The sequence below is a fragment of the Typopeltis vanoorti genome, chromosome 6, assembly GCF_054136105.1.
Source record: "Typopeltis vanoorti isolate ZY-2024b chromosome 6, IOZ_Tvanoo_1.0, whole genome shotgun sequence".
In the NCBI taxonomy this organism is placed as follows: Eukaryota; Metazoa; Arthropoda; class Arachnida; order Uropygi; family Thelyphonidae; genus Typopeltis; species Typopeltis vanoorti.
The window spans coordinates 79920161-79941467 of record NC_143554.1 but is presented as its reverse complement, the minus strand read 5'-3'; the positions used below and the strand labels follow the sequence as shown (position 1 = coordinate 79941467).

General features: G+C 33.9%; 1 protein-coding gene across 1 annotated transcript; it reads right to left on the bottom strand.

Annotated features, from left to right (window-relative positions):
• Positions 1–3400: 3400 nt before the first annotated feature.
• LOC150105614 (putative sodium-dependent multivitamin transporter) lies at positions 3401–17195 on the bottom strand. The gene is made up of 12 exons (XM_090394002.1): positions 16854–17195; positions 16329–16394; positions 14755–14874; positions 13841–13995; positions 11368–11508; positions 10994–11129; positions 6644–6845; positions 6103–6257; positions 5341–5546; positions 4311–4408; positions 3993–4083; positions 3401–3545 (listed from the first exon to the last, which is right to left on the bottom strand). Exons 1-12 carry the CDS (start codon positions 17193–17195, stop codon positions 3509–3511), a joined length of 1749 nt encoding a protein of 582 aa, XP_090250128.1. The 3' UTR covers positions 3401–3508.
• Positions 17196–21307: the final 4112 nt, after the last annotated feature.

The window sequence follows — 21307 nt, the reverse complement described above, 5'->3', positions numbered from 1 at the left end:
AACTTTATTAAAAGGGTTATTCCAGGTCAACTCCGGTTTTTATTGCCGTTTTCTAAGAATGTTGTTTAGTGAAGTGACTACTTAATAACAAGTGTTATTGGTTGGGTGCTGTTAATTCTATGAATGGGGAAATAATTTTAGCCTAATAATACATACAACTGGGTAAATGGAACACTTATAAACAGAGAGTTTATTGCTTACAGTACGTAGTTTCCATTAGCATTGCCTCGATTTGCCAGTGAGTTGTTGAATAAGACATTGTCACCAGGTAAGCTTAAATATATCTGCATGAAAGGCAGGTTCTGCAGAGGAAGATTTATTTGCAGAACCCACCAACGTATACGAAATACTTTATATCGTAAAGTAGATTTTGTTGTTAAAATGTTGAAGAAACTATATCTTATCTCGCAGTGGAATATTTTAAAACTTACCTAGAGTTCAGTGAACTCAAAATTGTACATTAACAAATAAGCATCGATGATAAACACTATGCGAGAATGAGTAGGCTTATTATTTTGAGGTTTTTCAATACGTTTTTTAATAGTAATTCGAGTTTCAAAATTATCTACTTTAGTAATGTATGAGTGGGACGTCTGAATACATGCTAGCCTTCACTCCTGCCGATTGACTAAATGGTACAGCAATAGCTGAATTACACTCATGTTTACATCGTGGAAATTAGAATATGAAACCAGTCAAAAGGAGGGGGGGGGATATTTTATTCATAGAAGGAATATGGGGAAAAACATAGGTGCGCTCCTACGTTAGTAGAGTCCTGTGCAAACTTAAAGTAACTGCTTCATCTTCTTTGGCTCTTGTACCTACCTGTCAATCTGGGTCAGCACATTTTCTTCCCTAAATTTTTTTAAAATTAATCCCTTAAAATAGACAAGGAAAATAATTTGTCATCCTAAAAATGTATTGTAAAATGAATGGATGTTTGGCGATTTATTTGAATGAAATATCTGCAAAAAATTGCTTTTCATGGGGGGTGGATATCGAAAATTTACACCCGAAAAAGAAGTGCGAGTTGACACATTTCTGTGGCTTGATATTCGGAACTACCGTATGAGGACACATCAGAGATAGTGCATTTTTCTCCAAAGGTAATTTTGTTGTACAAATTCGAAATATAAGCTCGAAACAGAAAATAATTAGAAAAAAATATAATGAGTGACGTTTGTTTGACGTCTCACACAATTACTTTGAAACATGCGAAATTGGTTTTCAACACTTGTATAAAAACACTTAAAATGCGTTGCAATAAAAGTAATTCATTTTCACTAAGTTTCGAATACACATTCCGAAATATCCAACTTCCTGTCATAATGCGGTTTGTAATACATAAAATGAGTAAGCCGAACGTAGTGTCCCCCCCCCTTTGTCTCGTGATCAATACATGGCACTTTGGAGCTAGTCGAGTTCATTTGACATGCACACTCGATTTGTTAATCTTGCTGATGAATTAAAGCCTGTGAAGGTAAGTCACAGCCACACTTTAATGTAAAATATGGAAATCACTTTTACAGGTGAATATTTCAATTTCTAATTTTTTTTTTTTGAATTCTTTCCTGAATATTTCATGTAACTTCATTTTGTTAATCCTATTCATGTATTTAAACAGCTCTCGCATAAGGACGGAGTTTTAAAAAAAATCTAAGACCAGGACTCGATAATTACATTTTGTCTCACTGAGATAGACTAAGGTGTGATGATTTCAGCATGTCAACATTATCCTGGGATGAGCAGCCTCTTCTCTTTAAAAATGTTTCCTCGGTGTACGGTAGCACCTTTTGTCACCGTGATGAACTTCGGTTCTCCCACTAATCTTACCGATTTCACGAAATATAACAAACCAAATCCACGAGTTTCCGATTTTTCTATCCTTCCTAACATGAAGCCTTCTAGATAGGAACTCGGCTTTGTTAGCATTCAAAATGTTGAGAGTCGAGAGCTAATCCGATAGTAACATGGGCATGGCTACTTGAACATAATCGAAAGGAAAAAGTTGGAAATGTTAAGTTTGATGGCAGGAAAAATATTCAGAAAAAAAAAATCTCGGTGAATTGATGTAGTCGGAGTAATCTTGGAAGCCAGAAATCTAATGTTATGACCTGAAAAATGGTGATAGAAAGCTACTAATAACATACTTATACTGAACAAATATTACGATACCTCCAGGGAATTAAGGACTTAGAGGGAAACCACACATCAGCCACAGCGATTGCCATACCTTCTCTTAAACTCCATTTCAAACCATGGATCACCTTAAATTTGATTCCTATTCCATCCATACCACTTGTCGATACTTGGCCATCATCTGTTTATACAAGTCAATAGTTTTATTCCAGTTGATACCCTAATTTATGAAAACACTCATGCAGTAGGTATCCTCTCAAATGCCTAAACAAAGTCCGACAGCATATCAATTCTCTTTATCCAGTCAGTCGCAATGTTTTTATATGAACAAATACAAGCTTGTTTGTCAATCCATTCTTTAAGCAAGTTCTTGCCAACCTCGCTGAAATATCACGACTACTCCTGAGATACTGATACAACGGTGGTGAGAAAAATTCAGTTTTTGCACTGCGTTTCTACAACGAAACTATTAGACCTTCTTTCCGATCCTCTCAGATTATTCCTGAGCTGAATCAGATTATACACACAATGGCCTAGCCAGTTTGCTGAACATTCCTTTAACATACGTGTTGATATCGTATATATCCCTATTGCCGAAATTTTAAGGTTAGGCAATAGCTGGAGAACCTTTCTCATTACCTCTCCATCATGGGATAAGTATACTAATATGCTCAACACTATTTTTTTTTCTTTTGTAGAAATGTCTGGAAAATAAACGTTAAACTATAATTAAATATTGTGGCCAAGTTTGTTTTTAATTAGACCGTTTCCCTTAACATTTATGTCAACTTCTTCAGAAAATAGTTTGCAAAACAACGCAATATTTGTAGAATTATCCTTCATAGTTATTTAATAACTGTATGCAATTAACCTATTTAATTGCATACAGTTATACATAAGTGCACAAAATGCTATTTTCTCCTGAGAAAAAATGATACTACAAACGCAAGTTAAGCATATTTGATTCATTATGCAGTTCTATGCCGGGCACCATCTTGTAGAGAAAGAAACTACATCACAGGTGCAGTTTATGCTCCTGGGAAGTAAAATATTGTCATGCAACTATGAAAGCTGCCTCATCGGCATAATATAAATTATGCACGTTTGGCGTTTTAGATAATTTGTGACAATTTCTAAATTTCATGTCGAAACGTAATCACTTATTAACACCAGGTGGGGTAACTATTCCTTGATCATTGTTTAGCCTAAGTTTACTGATTAATGTCAAAATAATCTCGTATTTGTTGAATAATTAGAAACGTTTCAGTAAAAATATTTATTATGTAAAATACAGCGGTATAACAACTAAAAAGGTGTACAAACTTCAACCATAAATAAATTAGAGGTATTCAATACGTGGAGGTAATCTTCACCTTGCTTCTAGAAGAGCAATATCAGCCGGATTCCTAAAATAAATGAAAAATGATTCAGTTATTATGGTTGCACATTACACATAGGAAAACAGCAAGTATTAATTTTTAACTTCATTTAAAACAAATGCCAATGTTTACAGATGCTGTCACTACTTGATAGTTGGACTTTATATTCAAGAATAAAATTACTCCTGACAAATAAATAGTAACTTTCGTCTTCTATATTTATGACGTAAACTACAAAACAACCTTTAAATTATTACGATTTTTGCAGCGTAATTATGTAAGATTGAATATAATATATTTTGTAAATTATAACCGTCATATGAATTAGTATTTAGATATTTCAATGGCGTTATTCACAAATTACTGAATGTATCTTTATTCTCTCAGTTAAGTGAATCTGCGAATATTTTAACTTCTGACTAGTTTAATTTAGAAAACGAACTCCGGACTACATTGACACTCCCAAGAACTTACTTTTTATCCATATCTTTGTCTTCGGTGTCAACGGCCATCCATTTTCTGACAACGGGACTTAAGAGTTCCGAAGCAACTTTTTCATTTGGTCCTACAAAAGAGATGTCATTAAAAACAAAACGCGTTTTAATATTAAACATGATTTAGTGTGTTTTAATAAAGATAAACTGCATCACTTTTTTAAACTAATCTATTGTTTTCCTAGCAGAGCTAAGAAATCAGTAAATCAATGTTGCAGTTGATATCAAAATATTTCTTATGATACCGCTTATGAAATACCTAAGTCATTAATGATATATGTAAGGAATTAATGCTCACCTGTAAGGATACTTGCTGCATAACCAACTGTTACAGCCACCACCCATCCAAACACCGCGATCCATAGATAAGATACTTTGTAAAGTGGGAATATGTAACTGAAAGGATTAAAATTAAGGAATGTAAGGAACCATCTAAAAGAGCTGTTACTGACATAAAAATGAACAATTCAGATAAGATGTGTCGATCTATATAACAATCTAAATTTTACGTGGTGCTTCAAGAACCCTTAATACTTTTAAAAGATAATAATCGCACTGAGGATTAAATATATTTCGGGATGTTGCAGTAAATCAATGAATCATTTTTGTTTCTTTGGTATTGAATTGTATCAGTCGTAAGCAAGCTGCTAATCCACATGTTCACAGCGGGATATGCATGTTTGTGATTGTCTTTAGCCGGGAGATTAATTTCTTTGCCCGGTAAGAGACAACAGCCCGCTTATTAAAGGTCTGAAGTGGCTTGAAAAAGTTAAATGTTTGGTCTCTAGTGAAGGGCTTCTGGACAGTGCACAAAATGCAAAAAATATATGAAATTATTAAAAATAAGAAAACATTCTGAGCCTGTCTACTGTATTTGCATGTATAATACAGGCTTAGAAGGTTATAGGTTTACAAAACGTTCCGTGTGTGTGCCAGATTCATAAAAAGAAACAAGGAGCTATTTAACGAGTTGGCAATAGTGTAACTAGAGATGCACCACAACAATATTAACAATTAATCTGCGAAATGGTCGACTTTATAAGTCTCATCCACGAGAGGCTGTATAACTTCTTATAGATCAGTATCGGAGTAGGGGTTAGGTAATCCTGTAGAGATCAAACATTGAACTTTTTCAAGCAACTCTACGTATCCACAATTGTCTGCCACCCACTAAAGATATCATCTAGGAATTAGAACTCGCATACCGCTAGTTGGAAAATCTAAACTGTTGTTAAACTAGCTAATAAATAGAGTTTATCGTAGCTAAACTGGGTTACTATCAACTCACAACAGTACAATTACACCTAATGATAAAAATGAGTACTTACTTTTGTTGTGGTAAGACATTCTTCATAACCATTGAATTGTTCCAGTTAGGAGACATCGTTGTGACTTCAGCAACAGCGCTGATATTGTAAACTAAACATTTTTCTGTGGATAGGGGAAGAACGGGAGAACGATACCCCGCAGCCATTTTTCCAAATCCAGTCCAAGCAGCGAATGCTGTTCCAGCTAATAATCCTAGAATGGCACCCTTGAAAATATTTTAAAATCATCGCTGTGCATTTAGTATTTATAAAATATTTCGGTTGTACAAAACTTTATAAATTACGAACATGTGTAATACTTTATGTAGGTTTACTTCAGAAATCTGCCAAATATTAAGACTTTCCATTCATATTACAAGTACATTTTGTAAAATCCATAAAAATCCTCTACAAATTCCAAACTTGTAGATCACTTTAATGTTGTGAGTGAGCTAAAGTTGCGATAGAGACATCACTGATCAGGATGTAGCTAAATTATCTTATCAAAAATATCGATCAATTGCCTAAGTTTAACGCAGTGCTGTTTGTACCTTTTCAGTTTATTAATATACATCGTTGTCTTCGGAATCAGAATATACTGAGCAATAGAATTGAGCCACCATTATAGTTTAACGTCTTAGACTAAATTGTGTTAAATTCAACTTCATTTCGGTGATACATTATTTTGGTGAAAGAAATATCCAATAAGTCCTACATTATGTATATTATACCAATCAATATGATCTAATGTCAATCTTTCAATGCAAATAAGCATATAATTACCTTCTCATTCGACCTGGTCGTCAACATGCCAAGCGTGAACATTCCTAGTGTAGGGCCATTTGCTATAGCAAATAAAGTAACAGTTGCTTGGACAATACCATCGAAAGACGCTATCATGAAGGTCAATAAAATGCACAGGGTTCCGTAGAAGAATGCTGCAATGGTAAAGGTGAAAAACTGTTACATCTAACCCTAATTTGACAATAGTTTTAGTCAATGCATAGAATGGTAAATCTTATTTGCTGTTATGTATTCAAATTGGGATCGTTCTTCTACAAAAGTTTATTTTAAATAAGTAACCTTTGTATGAGATCTATTCAAAAAGTATTACCTGAGGAATCGTACTATAAAGTGTGTGTGTATAATGAATGGCGTTTCATGTTACGTTCCTATTGGTGAATTTGAATAGTGAGGACTTTTTTCGGTGATGACACACTTGGCCCAAATTCATTCAACAGAATTTATGTAATGATTTAACGTTTTTTAAATTCTAACATACAAGCAAGAACTTATTTATATTCAAGCATTAAGAGGTACTTACCAAGCAGTTTAGCAATTACAGCCCCGTGCTTTGCGATAAGCTGAGGAGAACCAGGTCGGATGAAATCTTCGATCGTTACTGCTGTCAATGAGTTCAATGCTGATGACACGCTGCTTAATGCTGCACTGAAAATTCCGGAAATGCACAAACCAGCTACTCCAGGGTACTTGGAAAATGCGATCATCACAAAGTAGGGAAACAGCTGTAGTATGTAAAGACATGCATTTCTGTGTTAACACGTGATGGCATTGTTATACAGCTTATATTATATTAGTAAGCTATTATATTATTATATTATATTAATAATATATTATATTATATCAGAGCGACAGGCTCGAATGATATAACAATAGCGCTCTGAAAATTTTATGAAATCTTGCACTGTGTGTGTGTGTGTGTGTATATATATATATATTATTCTTTTTAAGGAATGGCTTAAAGGGCGAAGCAAAAATGCTTTTCATCTTCCCCGTTATCTGTAAAGAACAGTGTAGGATTAGGTGTTATTGGGCTATTAAAGCTCTGATCACGGCAAGAGGATAACAGCAATAGCCGAACCTCAGAACTTCATTGGCTGCAGCATTGCCATCCGTTACCCTCCAAGGGTATTAATCACCGCATCTCAAGGTCGATTATTCCACCAAACCCCTTTCTGGCTTATAGGGGCGAAACAAGAATGCTTTTCATCTACCCCGTTATCTGTAGAGGACACTGTAGGGATAAGGTGTTATTGAGCTATTAAAGCTAGCTCTGATCATGGCAGGAGGATAACAGCAATAGCCGAGCCTCAGTTAGAACTTCATTGCTACAACATTGCCATCTTTAAAGGTAAAACTGTCTCTAAAAATTCGAACGATTCCTAGGCCACTCAATCGTGGGCGAAAGACCGTCCATCTCAGCGTTGGCTTCACTCAGTGATGGCCTTCCACCCACACACCACCACCGAGCAGAACCCCGCATATTCCGAAGAAAAGCATTCACCGACAAAGCCCCTCAGCGGGCCGTGCCGGAGAACACTTCCCCCTGAGACTCAAATTGCTCCCTTAAGGCAAAAAAGGTACCTTTAAGAGAGCGAACTAAAACTCTTCGAATCTCTGTGCCCCAGGGGGTAACAGCAACAGCCGAGCCTCAGTTAATTTCAATGGTACAGCATTGCCATCCATTACCCTCCAAGAGTATTTTGATCACCGCATCTCACGGTCGATTCATTCGTACAGCATTGTCATCCATTACCCTCCAAGGGTATTTCTTCGAATAGTCTTCGATAGTATATCCTTATAGTCCTTATAAGGACTGGCTTAAAGGGGCGAAGCAAGAAAGAATGCTTTCATCTTCCCCGTTATCTGTAGAGGACAGTGTAGGGATAAGGTGGTATTGAGCTATTAAAGCTCTGATCATGGCAGGAGGGTAACAGCAATAGCTGAGCGTCAGTTAGAACTTCATTGGCTACAGCATTGCTATCCGTTACCCTCCAAGGTTATTCTCAGGGTCTTCTCACCACTTGCGACCCGATAGTATATCGAAATATATTGAAAAACAAAAGGTGTTTTGTTTATATTTCCTAAATATCATTTTTAAATATGTCTAAAAATTAAAATTTTATTTATTATGGATTTTTTTTAAATTTAAACTGCATAAATTAAAGCGGCAATACTGATATGTTTTTGGAATCTCTTTAGTTGATCCTGGCAGTCATTTATTCTTCTGCGAAAAAAAGATTAACTATTAGATAAATGGCAAAATTTCTCCCTTTGCCAAATATGCGTAGATGGATTATAGAAGAATTGGGATGATGTTTTCGTTGTACAAACCAGATAAACAGGGTCAATTTCTCGAAGTAGTTCCTGACGGATGTCCCATTAAGTATCTATCTGGCACTAAAAGACGGATCGAGTTAATCGAGGTTTTAAATTAAAATTTGAAAACAGAAAATAAGTGAAAATAAGGGAGATTTTTAGAAAAGTCATAAAAATAACATGTTGGCATCTCAGACGTTTAGTCTTTGCAATTTGTATATTCTATAAATATTTTCATGGAAAATGCTCATCTGAAACAGCATCAATAATTCCTCCACTCTGTACTAAACCCATTGGAACACGTACTGTCATCGCCCAACATCCCTTTACAGTACCCCTTGAAACCCACAGAACAAGTTTCTTTTCCTCCTTCATCCCTACTACTGCTGAACTGTGGATCAATCTCCCCCCGATGTATTTCCCAAGGAATACAGTATACAGGCTTTTAAATCGAATTTCAACAAGTTTCTCCTTTCCCATCCCACTACCCATATACGGTACTAAAGTACTATAGGTTGACCAGCCAACCTCTCGTATATGGGTCCAACATAAACAAAACAAAAAAAACTATAACACTGAAAACGACACAAATTGTTGAATTGAATTTTGAAGGATCAATTGTTTGTATTCCATCTTGTAAAAACTGTTCCTATCAAGCTACTGAGGATAGTCTGTTAATTTCAGACTGAAATATTTGGCAAATTTTAAAATATTCTTGTGTTAACGAGTTTATATTTCTTAATTTAATGTCACAAGTATATCTCAAGAATAGACACAAATTATTGTAGGATGCTGTTGATTATTAAATATGTAAAATGATGTAGTATTTAATATTAGCTCTTCAATGAAAAATTTAAAGTAGAAGATAGGATTTAAGCAGACTGAAAATGTTACGGACAAAGCAATTTATGGTAGCAGATATATTCGAGTGATGAGACGAGAAACTAAGGAGTAAAATTCTTGGATTTTAATTAGAGAACAGAGGCAGCTCGTGCATAGGCAATGCGGATCTGCAGCACTCCCAATTTTTCTTTTAGAACTTTATTGGAGTTATGATAATGGATTTTATTTTTAAGTAATTTTGAATTATAACAAATTGTATAATTTTATCGATAATAAACAATATTTTTTCATGTTTATTTTTTTTTTAATTTTTACCATAATTTTGATATTTTATCCAAACACGTGTACACTGTATTTTCAATGTGTATGTATATTTCGAAAGTACAGTGTATACGTGTTTGGATGTATACGAGCCGCCACTGTTAGAGAACAAACTGTATAAAGGGGAAGGAAATATTTATTATAAGAAACTTAAAAGCAGATGAGTGGAAAATAATACTTTGTAATAATGCTGTGAAAACCTGTTGGAATTTTGATCCTTTAAGGCAATGCAATTTATGGTAGCAGATTGATGCGAACGATGAGGCTAGAAAAAAGGAAGCAAAATCGCAGATAAAGCATGTTAAAAGCTGCCGTTATTTTTCTTTGATTGGGGTGAGGGAATGTGCTTCCCTATAAGACCGGCTAAATCGCTTCTAGTTTATTATTCGGTTCAAATTAAACTGAATTTGAACCCGTAAATTACTGATTCCTTTAGACGTTTCTTGACAGTCCCAGTAATTCTGATAACTACTAATGATAAACCTAATCACTTAAGTCATTTTGGTCATGTCAGTTATTCTCATAACGTAAAATAGAGAACGAATATCCAACAAAAACAAAAGCTTAATATTTAATAGGGCATCCTAAGCAATCTTTCTTAAAGGCTATTTCGAAATATTCATGATAAAAACGTAAGTTATTGCGTGAGAATTAAGGTATTTATGTTTGTAATGGTTGAATTATTGTTACGTAAAGGGTAACAGAAGAAATGACTTTGCCTTCAGACATTTAGTGGACATTATCATTGTTAATTCTTTTTTTTTTTTAAGTTAATGACAATCGTGAACATCAACGCATGCATTTATACAAACGAGCACAATTAAAATAAAGCGTGAAGCACAATGACAAAAATGCAGTAAACGACAGTATTTTTCAATAGAAGTTTCCACTAGTATTATTTAATTTTCAAAATAATGAAATAAAACTATATCGGAAGCCCTGACAATCAGAATCAACCTAAGCCTAAATAACCTATTAGAATATATAGTACATACACTTACATGTTTGGAGTGATCTATATAGAGAATGATGCCCTTCGGTTAATTGTTATTTAATTGTTAATAAACGGGTTAATTATTAGTTTCTTTACTTGCCTTACTTTTTTTTTGTCCTTCAAAATATACAGGTTTTAAATGTTATTCAGTGGCATTCACTGCATTGCGATTTATTCTACTTTAGTTCGTTTATATAGTTGCACGGTTATGGTTGTCCTTGGTTTTCTATGATCATCCAACTCGAAATAGAAGCAGCAATAAAGCTACTGATCATTTTCATTAGATGCAATCTCTGAAGGTAGGCCATTTAAACCATGTTTCATGTGATATCATCAGAATTATCTAATTGGTTGAAAACAAAAATAATATAAAAAACTTAATCATTTCTATCTTACCTTGTCTGCTGAATTTACACGATTGTGTTGAACTTGAAGCGGGTCGCAACCATAGAAATATGCGAAGAAAATAACTCCAGTAAAACAGCCCAACACACGAAAACAGGTGGCTAATGTTGCTCCAAGTAGAAGAGTCCTGAATTAAGCAAAATGTAGTTTAGTTTGACAAAGTAAAGTCTTGCACTAATTACCTCAATACATTTATAGAATAAGTGAGTGAATTTTAGTTTTGATTGTGCGAGTTCATCTAAGTAAATTTTTATTCTTCACTAAATAATTTTAATTAGTGGTTGCCGGAAAGACATCCGATATCTAATTTTTAAATTAAAAATACTTATTAATTTATTTTGTAAAATTTACTAACAGATTCTTACTTTCTAGCTTGAGGTATGGATTCTGTAGATAGTAAACGTTGAACTTGGACTTGGTTAGTTCCAAAGAGGGATATTCCCAGAACTAATCCCCCGATGAGCAAATTCCAAAGCGTGTATCGTTCAGTAAAATCCAACTGCAGTCTAAAGAACACAATACAATTAGTTACATTACATAAAAGATATTCAAAGTGAATTGCTTAGTTAACAAATTGAATTGAAATCTTTATTCAAACTGTTTAACTTGAAAACTAATATTTTGTTTGTTCTCGTTTTAAATCTGATTTTCGCTGTCATTAAATTGTATATTTTGTGTACATTTTTACTGATTTTATATACGAAGTATGGCTAGTTCAGTTACTTATCTCAGTGAGTAGAATTCATGCATGCAGACCCGCTGTAACATGTTTTCACTAACACTGTATTAAGATGCATAAAGTATTTGTCATTAACAATCTAACCAATAGCTAAAAATGTTGGCAAGATAAGGAGGTTGGTTTTGATACTCTTCATTATGCGATTATTGGCTAAAGAATTGAACATGATTAATAATCCTCCTACAATTTGCTTTAGTTTCTGACCAAGGTTCCAGCAAACTTGTTCGCTCGCTTTCGAACTTCGCCTCCAATGCATTATTTTTAAAGCTGAGAACATGAAAATATGGAGTCCAATACCACTACACTAAGAATATTTAAGTAATACAGACTTAAAATGAAGTTAGCAGACTTTAAAGAAGTATTTTGAAAGACGTAGCATATTTAGATGAGCAATATAGCATTCCAAGTCGACTAACGTGAGAGCGATAGTCAACTGCTTGAGTGGTTAGCGCATGCGCTAACCACTCATTCCCTAACCAACAGCAATGAGTTTGAATTTTGCTGTGAGCATGGATATTTGTCTTCAGGAAAGAGATGGATTTCATTGACCACTTATTGGAGGTGTTAAATGGCTTCAAAGAAGCCATGTTTGGGTTCTAGAGCAGGGTTTGCCAGGTTATCTAAGTCTTTGCTTGCCCACGGTACTACGCCTAATATATTGCAGGCTGTGTGACAGCCCTGCATAAAAAACATTAATAAAAAAATAATCAATTCATTAATAAAATTTGCAATACTTGTTTACAGGCGGTAGCGCCTCCCTCTGGGGGAGCTGTGAACGCTGAGGGGGTCGGTAAGCGTTATAATACTACTAATATAAGCAAATTCCGTATTTAATCTAGCATCCCTATTCAAATTTATTGGTTATATATTTTTTTCACATTATCTTTTAAGTAATTGGGCTACTTTTTGGTCTGAATTTCCTACATTGAAAATAATTAATTTGGGCTATTTTTTAGCAGAATCTACTACATTTATAAGCTTTATCTGCTACTTTTCCTGACGTCCATCTGACAACCCTGGTTTGTAGTTTACATCTGGCCAGTGGTATCGTGTGGCTCACTTTGTTGATGTTGTGGAGCACTGTAGCCCATTAAAATGTGTGAAAAAAGTGCCGTCAATATTCAAGTTAAACATTTAAAATATGGAGTTATTCCGGCTATAAATAATGAGCTACCAATGTACCTAATTTGGGAAGAAACTTTCTCAAAGGAAGGAAGCCTTCAAGAATGATTGAACATTAAAAACAAAAGGATGGGGAGTACGTTCCCGAATCAAAGACTAAATTTAAAAATTCCCGAACTCAATTGCAAGACGAGATTTTCTGCAAATCAAATAATAGATGATGATTTAATATTAGATACAGATTTAGATTGTTATTGTTCCCATCTTCGGACACTGAAAGAAGACTTGATGATTAGATTCAAAGACTTTTATGAGCTTAAAATACTCGATTAGGTCATAAATCCATTTTTTTCTGAATCCCCCTTCTGTTTATCCAAATTTGTGTGAAGCATTTATTGAATTAAAAATCGTTTTGAAGCACAAATACAATTTAAAGAGCATGGGTATGAAAGATTCGGGCCCAACACTTCATGTTTGGCCAGAATCCTCAGCTTTGGCAAGAAATAAAATTACTGCTCATTGCTTTTCCTTCTTCATATTTGGTCGAGAAAGAATTCAGTGTCGTGTTGCAATTGTTAATTAAGCAGTGATAGAGATTAGTACACTATATAAGTGAATGAGGAGATTTGAGACTTCGTTTGTCGATCATTGAACCTGATATTGAAACATTAGCAGAACTTATCAGGCTCAGGGTAGCCATTAAGGATTGGTTTATTAAATACAGTAAGTTTACATCTTTTGGAGTAAAAATTAATTTGCTTCAGTCATTAATTTTTAATTAACTCAGTTCAAATATATTGATGGTAATTTAGGTTTGCCTAATAATAATTATCTTAACGAATCATTAACTTAGTGTAAAAGTGAGCAGGGGACGCCAGGCCATTCAAATAGTTGAAAGGGGCGCCAGGCAAAGGTTGAGAACTACTGAGATAGACTAACTGCAGAAGAAAAATTCATAATATGCTACTTATACGTACGGTGGTAAACGAATTCGGTCTCCTTTATAAGCAATATCAATCACATTGCTTATTCCACCAACGGCAGCAATTCCTTTTCCCATTACCAATAATGCGGCGGTAAACATCAATATCGATTGGAATAAGTCGGTCCAGATCACAGCTTTCATTCCTCCCTGAAAAAAAAAAAAGCTTGAATTGTTAGTACACATTAGACGCTGATCTTCTTTTATTCTAATGAATATGTTCGTTATTTTGTCATGAAATAGTACACATGATGTATTTCAATGACAAGGTTAATGCATGAACTGGAACTAACCTCCGAATGCATAAAACATCGCCTATATAATGATAAAAACTACGTGCAAATGAAATGCTGGAAATAGTCTAAAAGATTATCACCCGGATAAGATATTTCGCAATTTATTGCAAGATATCGTCTCTACAATGTAAAAGTGGTCGTCATCGTTACTTGGTCAAATTTTGGAGTATTTATAAAGCCATAGCAAACAAAGTTCATTGTCCCATGGGCGATTCGTACCCTATTTATAGTGTGCTATGATTTTTGAAAAAAAAAAAAAAAATTCATGTATGATCTTTAGAAGATGGGGTTCCCAGATTATGACTTTGTCAATCTGTAATATTAATGTACAGCAGATCAAGCTTTTTATTTATTAGGAAAAGGTTCAATCCATTGCTTTTTTTAATGGAATCAACGTTAAAACATCGACACTATATAAAAAAAAATCGTATCGAATTTAACAGTATACGATCCCTCTACCTCGTTTCCCAAAGGTACTTGACTAAAATCAACACTTAGGCGAATCTTTTTGTAATTTAAATATATTTGAAGTTTACAGGCAGCTATTACCGTGTCACTATCCTTACTAAATCGACTTATCAACATTTTAAATCTCCAAAGAGAAAATACTTACTAATGAACAATAAAAGGTACACACTGCTCCCACTGCAACTATAGACACCCAGTTCGATATTCCCAATGCTGCACTGAGTGCCACAGCTGGTGAATACAAAAAAGCAGCAGTAAATAAGTTCTGAAAAAAAAAATGTGAAGGTACATACAGGCCATGTAAGTAATATGAAATTTATATATATATTTAATATTACTTATATATATATATAATTCAATAAACAATGCATTTACTATTTCATCGATTTCTGGTAGCTACAATTAAGGTGATTGTCTTGTTCATTTAGGTTTTTATCTCAAAGGGCATTTATAATGATCGCTTTGGGTGGTAGAAGAAGTGTTCCAGATAGTACTGCAACATATCATTTTAGACGAGTGTCAAGCAGTTTTTGTTGGTGCATACTGTGTGACGACAAAAAAAAAAAAAATCAGTACGTTATAAAATATAATTTTACATTGATTATAATGCTTTTAAAAATCTGAATGAAATAAATGCAATGAGATTCATTAACTGGAAGTTTTAATTATCGAAATAAGAATTGTAGTTTGTTTTTGATGAATTCCTAATGCATAATATGAACCTGTTCTACTCGCTGAGTAAGCGCAGTGATAAGTCATGGCGTCTTATTGCTCTTGCTTCATTACTCAAACGGAAATCGGAAGTATAGGAAATCTGGAGCATGCGCAAATGAATTATATGGCAACTACGATAACTGTTGGGAAAATATAATGGAATTTTGTAGTTCGATAGAGGATATCTATTTGAAATCTTTCATACAGAATGTCAATTATATCTACTCTATAATATAAAATTATAAGCCTTTTTGTGTCACGTTTTTTTTTTTCAAGTTATTTGAAAAGTTTTGAAACTCAGGGGCTACCCTGAGTGTCGAGTCTTCAAAATTCGAGTCATCAGAATTCAGGGAGAAGGCCTACCAGTCCGAAACTCGGGGGTGGGCGGCGTGGGAACGGAAACCCCCCTTTCGAGTGTCTTCAAAATTCGAATCATCTGAATTCAAGGAGAACTTGCCTATCAGTCCGCAACTCGGGGGGGGGGGGCGGAACCCCATTTCGAGTCATCAAAATTCAAGGAAAACCGGTCTACCAGTCCGGAACTCGGGGGGGGGGACCCCTTTCCAGTTTTCAAAATTCGAGTCATCAGAATTCAAGGAGAAGGCCTACCAGTCCAGAACTTGGCGGGGGGGGGCGCCGTAGGCGTCAGAGGGCGGAGCCTCCTAGTGTGTATGTGTGTGAGAGAGTTTTTCTGGTCAACAAAAAATTTTGCCATTGTTCAAACATTAGGATAATTTTGGGGTTTATGTTTGTTCAACTCGCAATTGGGTAATTCTAAAGAATTAGCTACTCATTATATTTTGGAGTAAAATAATAGGGACAATTATAGATATCTTTCTGAACGTTTTTTAAAAGACATTTTGTGTACAGCTTACATTAACCAGTAAGCATTTTACTGGTTAATAAATTCAGTATTAAATCTTTTTCGCAAGTTTTTTTCATAACAAAACGTAACGTTTATTAATTTTATGAATATTGGGTAACTAAACTACTGACAGTACTTACCATTTGAATCATGAAGGCCAAGGAACAAAGTGTCCGCAGTGTTGAACCGAACCTCAACTTCAAATACTGAAAACATAAATAAACTATAAGGAGAGTTAATTCCTTAAGCCATTTTTATTTAAACATTTCTTAAGGAATTGAATATTTTCTAAGTAAACTACTTTTACACAGTCTACTGCTAACATGGAGGTGAAAACATTGATCGCTAAGGATATACTTGAATTTTAAAAAACATGAAATTAGGTTTTAATAAACACGTAGAAAGCAAAATATTAATTTCATTCCTTACTTTTATTTATTATAATTTAATATATATATATTTTTGATAAGCGACTTTTTTATTAATACATTGTTTTTTGAATCGGCAAGTTCTTCATAGCTACTATGCACGAAAGTTAATCAATTGTAGCAATTCCTGCAATAGCAGTTGTATGTAATAGTGATCACTAACATTGTCTTTTTCGAAATAAAAAAATAAATATTTATTAAATTTAAAATCACGTTTATACTCGTACTAAGTCTTACCTCATTTACAGTGCACTTGCTAACATTAAAGAACACTGGTAGCATCACAAACATGGATACAATGGCACCAAAAAAATTAGTAGCGGCGGTGATTATTGGATCTAAGCCGAAACGGTATACCTCTCCTGGAACTCCCATGATGGCTGTGCCGGACTGAAAGCTGGCCATTATGGAGAATGCAATGGGTAGCATATTTGCTTTTCCACCTGCCACGAAAAATTCAGAAGTGGTCTTCTGCCTGCCTCCTGAAAACCGAAAATAAACACCAATGCCAGCGGATATGGTTAACATGGTTGCTACGATCACGTAGTCCACAATTCCTAATGTTAGATTTGAGTCCATTTCTGGTTGGATTATTTAATGTTTGGATGACAGATGGCTAAAGAGGGAAAAAATGTAGAAAAATATTTTGGTTGGTGGAAAAAATTGCCACTCAGACTATCAAGCACATGAAACAAAAATCATAACTTGTTAACCTTATCTACTTTGTTTAATATTAAACAAGACTTACCGATGCTGCATGTGACATCCATGTATTTATTTTGTATTTTTATATTTGTATGTATTTAATTTTCAAGGTACAAAGAATTTAATTCATAAACACATTGTAATTATTGCATATGTTAGAGAAAAGATTTGGAAAATTAAAATGATACGAATAATTGCAAAAGAAAAAGGAATCTGACTTTACAGAGCATTTTGAAATCTGAAATCTCTTTATTATATAAATAATATGCAAAAAAGAAATTACTGCATATTAAGTAGGAGCTTTTATAAGAATAAGCTTTCATTTTAGGAAAATATATTTAACATTTTAATAAAGGATATCAAACTCAACGAAATACTATAGACAAAATTTGAATAGTTTCAAAAAATTTGGAATAATAACTTTAATGCTAGAAATAAAAGAGAAATCCAAATCTGATCCATTATATTGTTGCACACATGAATTCTAAAGGAAATACTAATAAATACAAATCTTAAAGGAAGCTCCAAAGGTTAACAGATCATACCAGAAAAGAGCAAAATATATGGAGGGTGTTTCAAAATGAATTAAAATATCAAATATGTATGTTCAATAAGTTGTAGAATGTTGAGCATTTGTGGGATCATATGAAAGCTAGTTACTGAGTAATCAATAATCAATAATGAGTAATCAATAATTTCGAATGAGGTGTTCACCTCATTCGAAACGTACTGTACATCGTAAATGATCAAACATTACAATACCGGAATACGGGAAATTTGTTTGGTGGTAGAATTATTACAAAGGCATCGACTAGTGAAGTAAAAAGTGGCCATTTCTATCCAGAAAGAATAAGATGAGATCTAGAATAATTGTAGAAAACCGACATTCATTGTAATCATCTTCCTTTCAGAGATAAGTCCTTGCATTTCGTAGCAATGTTGTCAGTCAAGTTAAAGGCATAATGATAAAGTATTTCCGGCTGTGTTTTGGATGCTCTGAGAATCAATATTCTACCATTTTCACTCGACGTAATTTATATTAAATAACCGGATGCAGCAGAAGAGTGGTGTTGGTACGTTATTTAATTTTTGAAACCACATTGATTTTTATTAATCAGTATTCGGCACAGCGAACATTATTTGAACCTTTGAATATTTGGACTTCTTTTTTCATATTTCTAAAGTATCTATTTTTTTTTTTTTTTTTGACAGGCTAAATATTAATGTACCACGATAACATCTAAAATTTAAACTTATAAAAACAGTTTCCATACGACTACCGTAAAATCATTTAAACCTTCATTTATCAATGCTTAAGTTATAAGTAAAATATTCACACTCACTTGAAGGAATATACCGAAAATACTACTTGAAATCTGGATCCTAATGCCTGTAATAATTTTTAATTAACTTAGGTTTATAATCGATAACAAATTAAGGTTTCAAAAACTGCGAAAGATATTTCTTCCCTTCATTTTCTCAATCACTCTCAATGCCACACTGACCAACTTCCGCTTCAATTTAAATCTCCACTAGTTTCTATATTATCAACTACAGCTGTTATAGCTTTGATAACCTTGTGTAGATCACGTATTAACAACTACCACTGCTATAATTCGTTCCTTCGATCAACTGATTTCCTCTTACATATTTATTACTTACACGATCTACTATTGGTGTCAAAACCATGTTATTAATATTGTCTTAATTTCTTAAGACGATATTTAAAATGTAAAGAATATAATAAAAACCTAGAAATACAAATCATTTCTTTATACGCTTAAAGTAGGTACAGAAATGCATGAAATAACTTCTATAATGATCTAAAGTTAAATTAAAAAGTTGAAGATAACACTTTGCCAAACACAGAATAATAAACTCAACTAACATACATGAATATGAATTTAGCACCAAAGTGGCTCACCTGTAATAAATGTTGCCGGGCATAAAGAGGAAGATATAAGCAGATCCCTTGGTATATAAAGAGTTCGGTGTAATGTACTTGTAAACAAAACTTGCACCGCATGACAAAAGAGTTTCATGTAAATGCGCTTGTGAAACCATGTAAACAAAATAAGAAAATACAATTTATATCTGTTACGTAGCTTTTTTTAAAGGACTTTGATGAAAAGATAGTCATTGTTAATCCATGTCCGTATTGAAATGCTTAGTATTCAACAAGTAACTCATGTGCGTTGCTATTTTAAGATTCTTTCAAAACGGAAACATCCAGAAGAGAAAATATTACTTAATCTCGAATTACAGAATAACAATGCAATCACTTATTGCTTAATATAAGAAAATTTAGTTTTAACGCTTTGCAAAACACTCTTCCTTTTGGAGGTGTATATCGACACGCTTTATGGGATGGGTCACTATTCATGCCAGTTCTGAAATTTAAGGATTTCGTCTGTTTAATATCCACAAGGTTCCAAAAAGCCATGAAGTGACCTTAAAAGCCAATTTCATGTCGTTCACTGCATCTCAACTCTACCCGAAACAGTGAGGAACCTCATTGCAGCACATCCTCATGCAAATCAGCTCTACTCAGAATTGGGTAGAAGCCTACCACTCAAAAAACATTGCAGTTGCACAGCCCTAGAAAAACGCATTCAAGTCCAGAGGTCTACCATTTATAGTCCTTTTAAGGATTGGCTTAAAGGAGCGAAGCAAGAATGCTTTTCATCTTCCCCGTTATCTGTAGAGGACAGTGTAGGGATAAGGTGTTATTGAGCTATTAAAGCTCTGATCATGGCAGGAGGGTAACAGCAATAGCCGAGCCTCAATTAGAACTTCATTGGCTACAGCATTGCCATCCATTACCCTCCAAGGGTATTAATCACCGTATCTCACGGTCGATTCAACCTGAACCTCAGGTCTACCATTTAATTATTAATAAAATATTAAATTCATTAATCATACTATAAATAAAATGGTGTATAAACATGTTATTTAAATACTCTAGATTAAAAAAAGAATTTGAAAGTTTATTAATTTTTTAAAATAAATTATAATAAACAAGAAAAAAGATCTTTATCTATGCATAAACAAACCATTTTATTAAGGCATTGAGGTTCACATAACATGACAATATTATGTGAACATTGTCATGTTCACATAACTGTTCACATAACTCTCATGTTCACATAACATCAATATACATGTCCGAAGTACACCCTCTTGAATTTTGGGATACTGAGGAAGTTTGTGATAACATCTACTGTATACATTTATACCAACTGCTAGGATGATTTTACAGTCAACTTGATTAGTACGCAGCTATCAGCTGTATACTAAAAACAAACAAAATAATTTAACAAATAATGAATTTTACATACATAAGAATTCAGATTAACCAGAAAGAATTAACAGAAAATTATATAAAAGAACAAATTATTAGTGTCTCCGTAGCGCAATTGGAAGAATGACAGTATATTGTGATCTTTAATTGGAAAAGGCCGAAGTTCGATTCTTGTCATTACGGGAGGAATCTTTATATGGGGTTTTTAATTTGAAGGTAAGTTAGCCGATCTCATACTAAGGTAGCAGATTTTTCCTTCTCTGAACATGGGTTTTTCATGTCGCATACAGACAAATCGGCCTTCAGAACACACGCAATTTACTGACAAAAATACTATTATTGATGGTGATGGGCGGTAGAGGGCGATAATGGTAGTTGTCTAGTAGGAGATTAAGTAGTAGGGGAGACAGTAAAATGTGTAGAGAAGTAGATTGTCCTCCAGAATTGCAATGAATCCTTAAAGGTCCCGTAATAATTTTGTTTCCCGAAGCTTGGGTAAAGGAGCGAAATAGGAATATCATTTGTTATAATTTAGTTTTTTCTTTTTCTTTTTTTTTTTTTGGTGTGTGTGTGGGGATGGGGGAAGAGGGAGAATTTAAGTTCTTGTCACAGAATAGCAAGAACGTAAGCATAATCCTCTCATCTGATTAAGGAGGAAGACACGGTTTCATTCATTAAAGGAAAT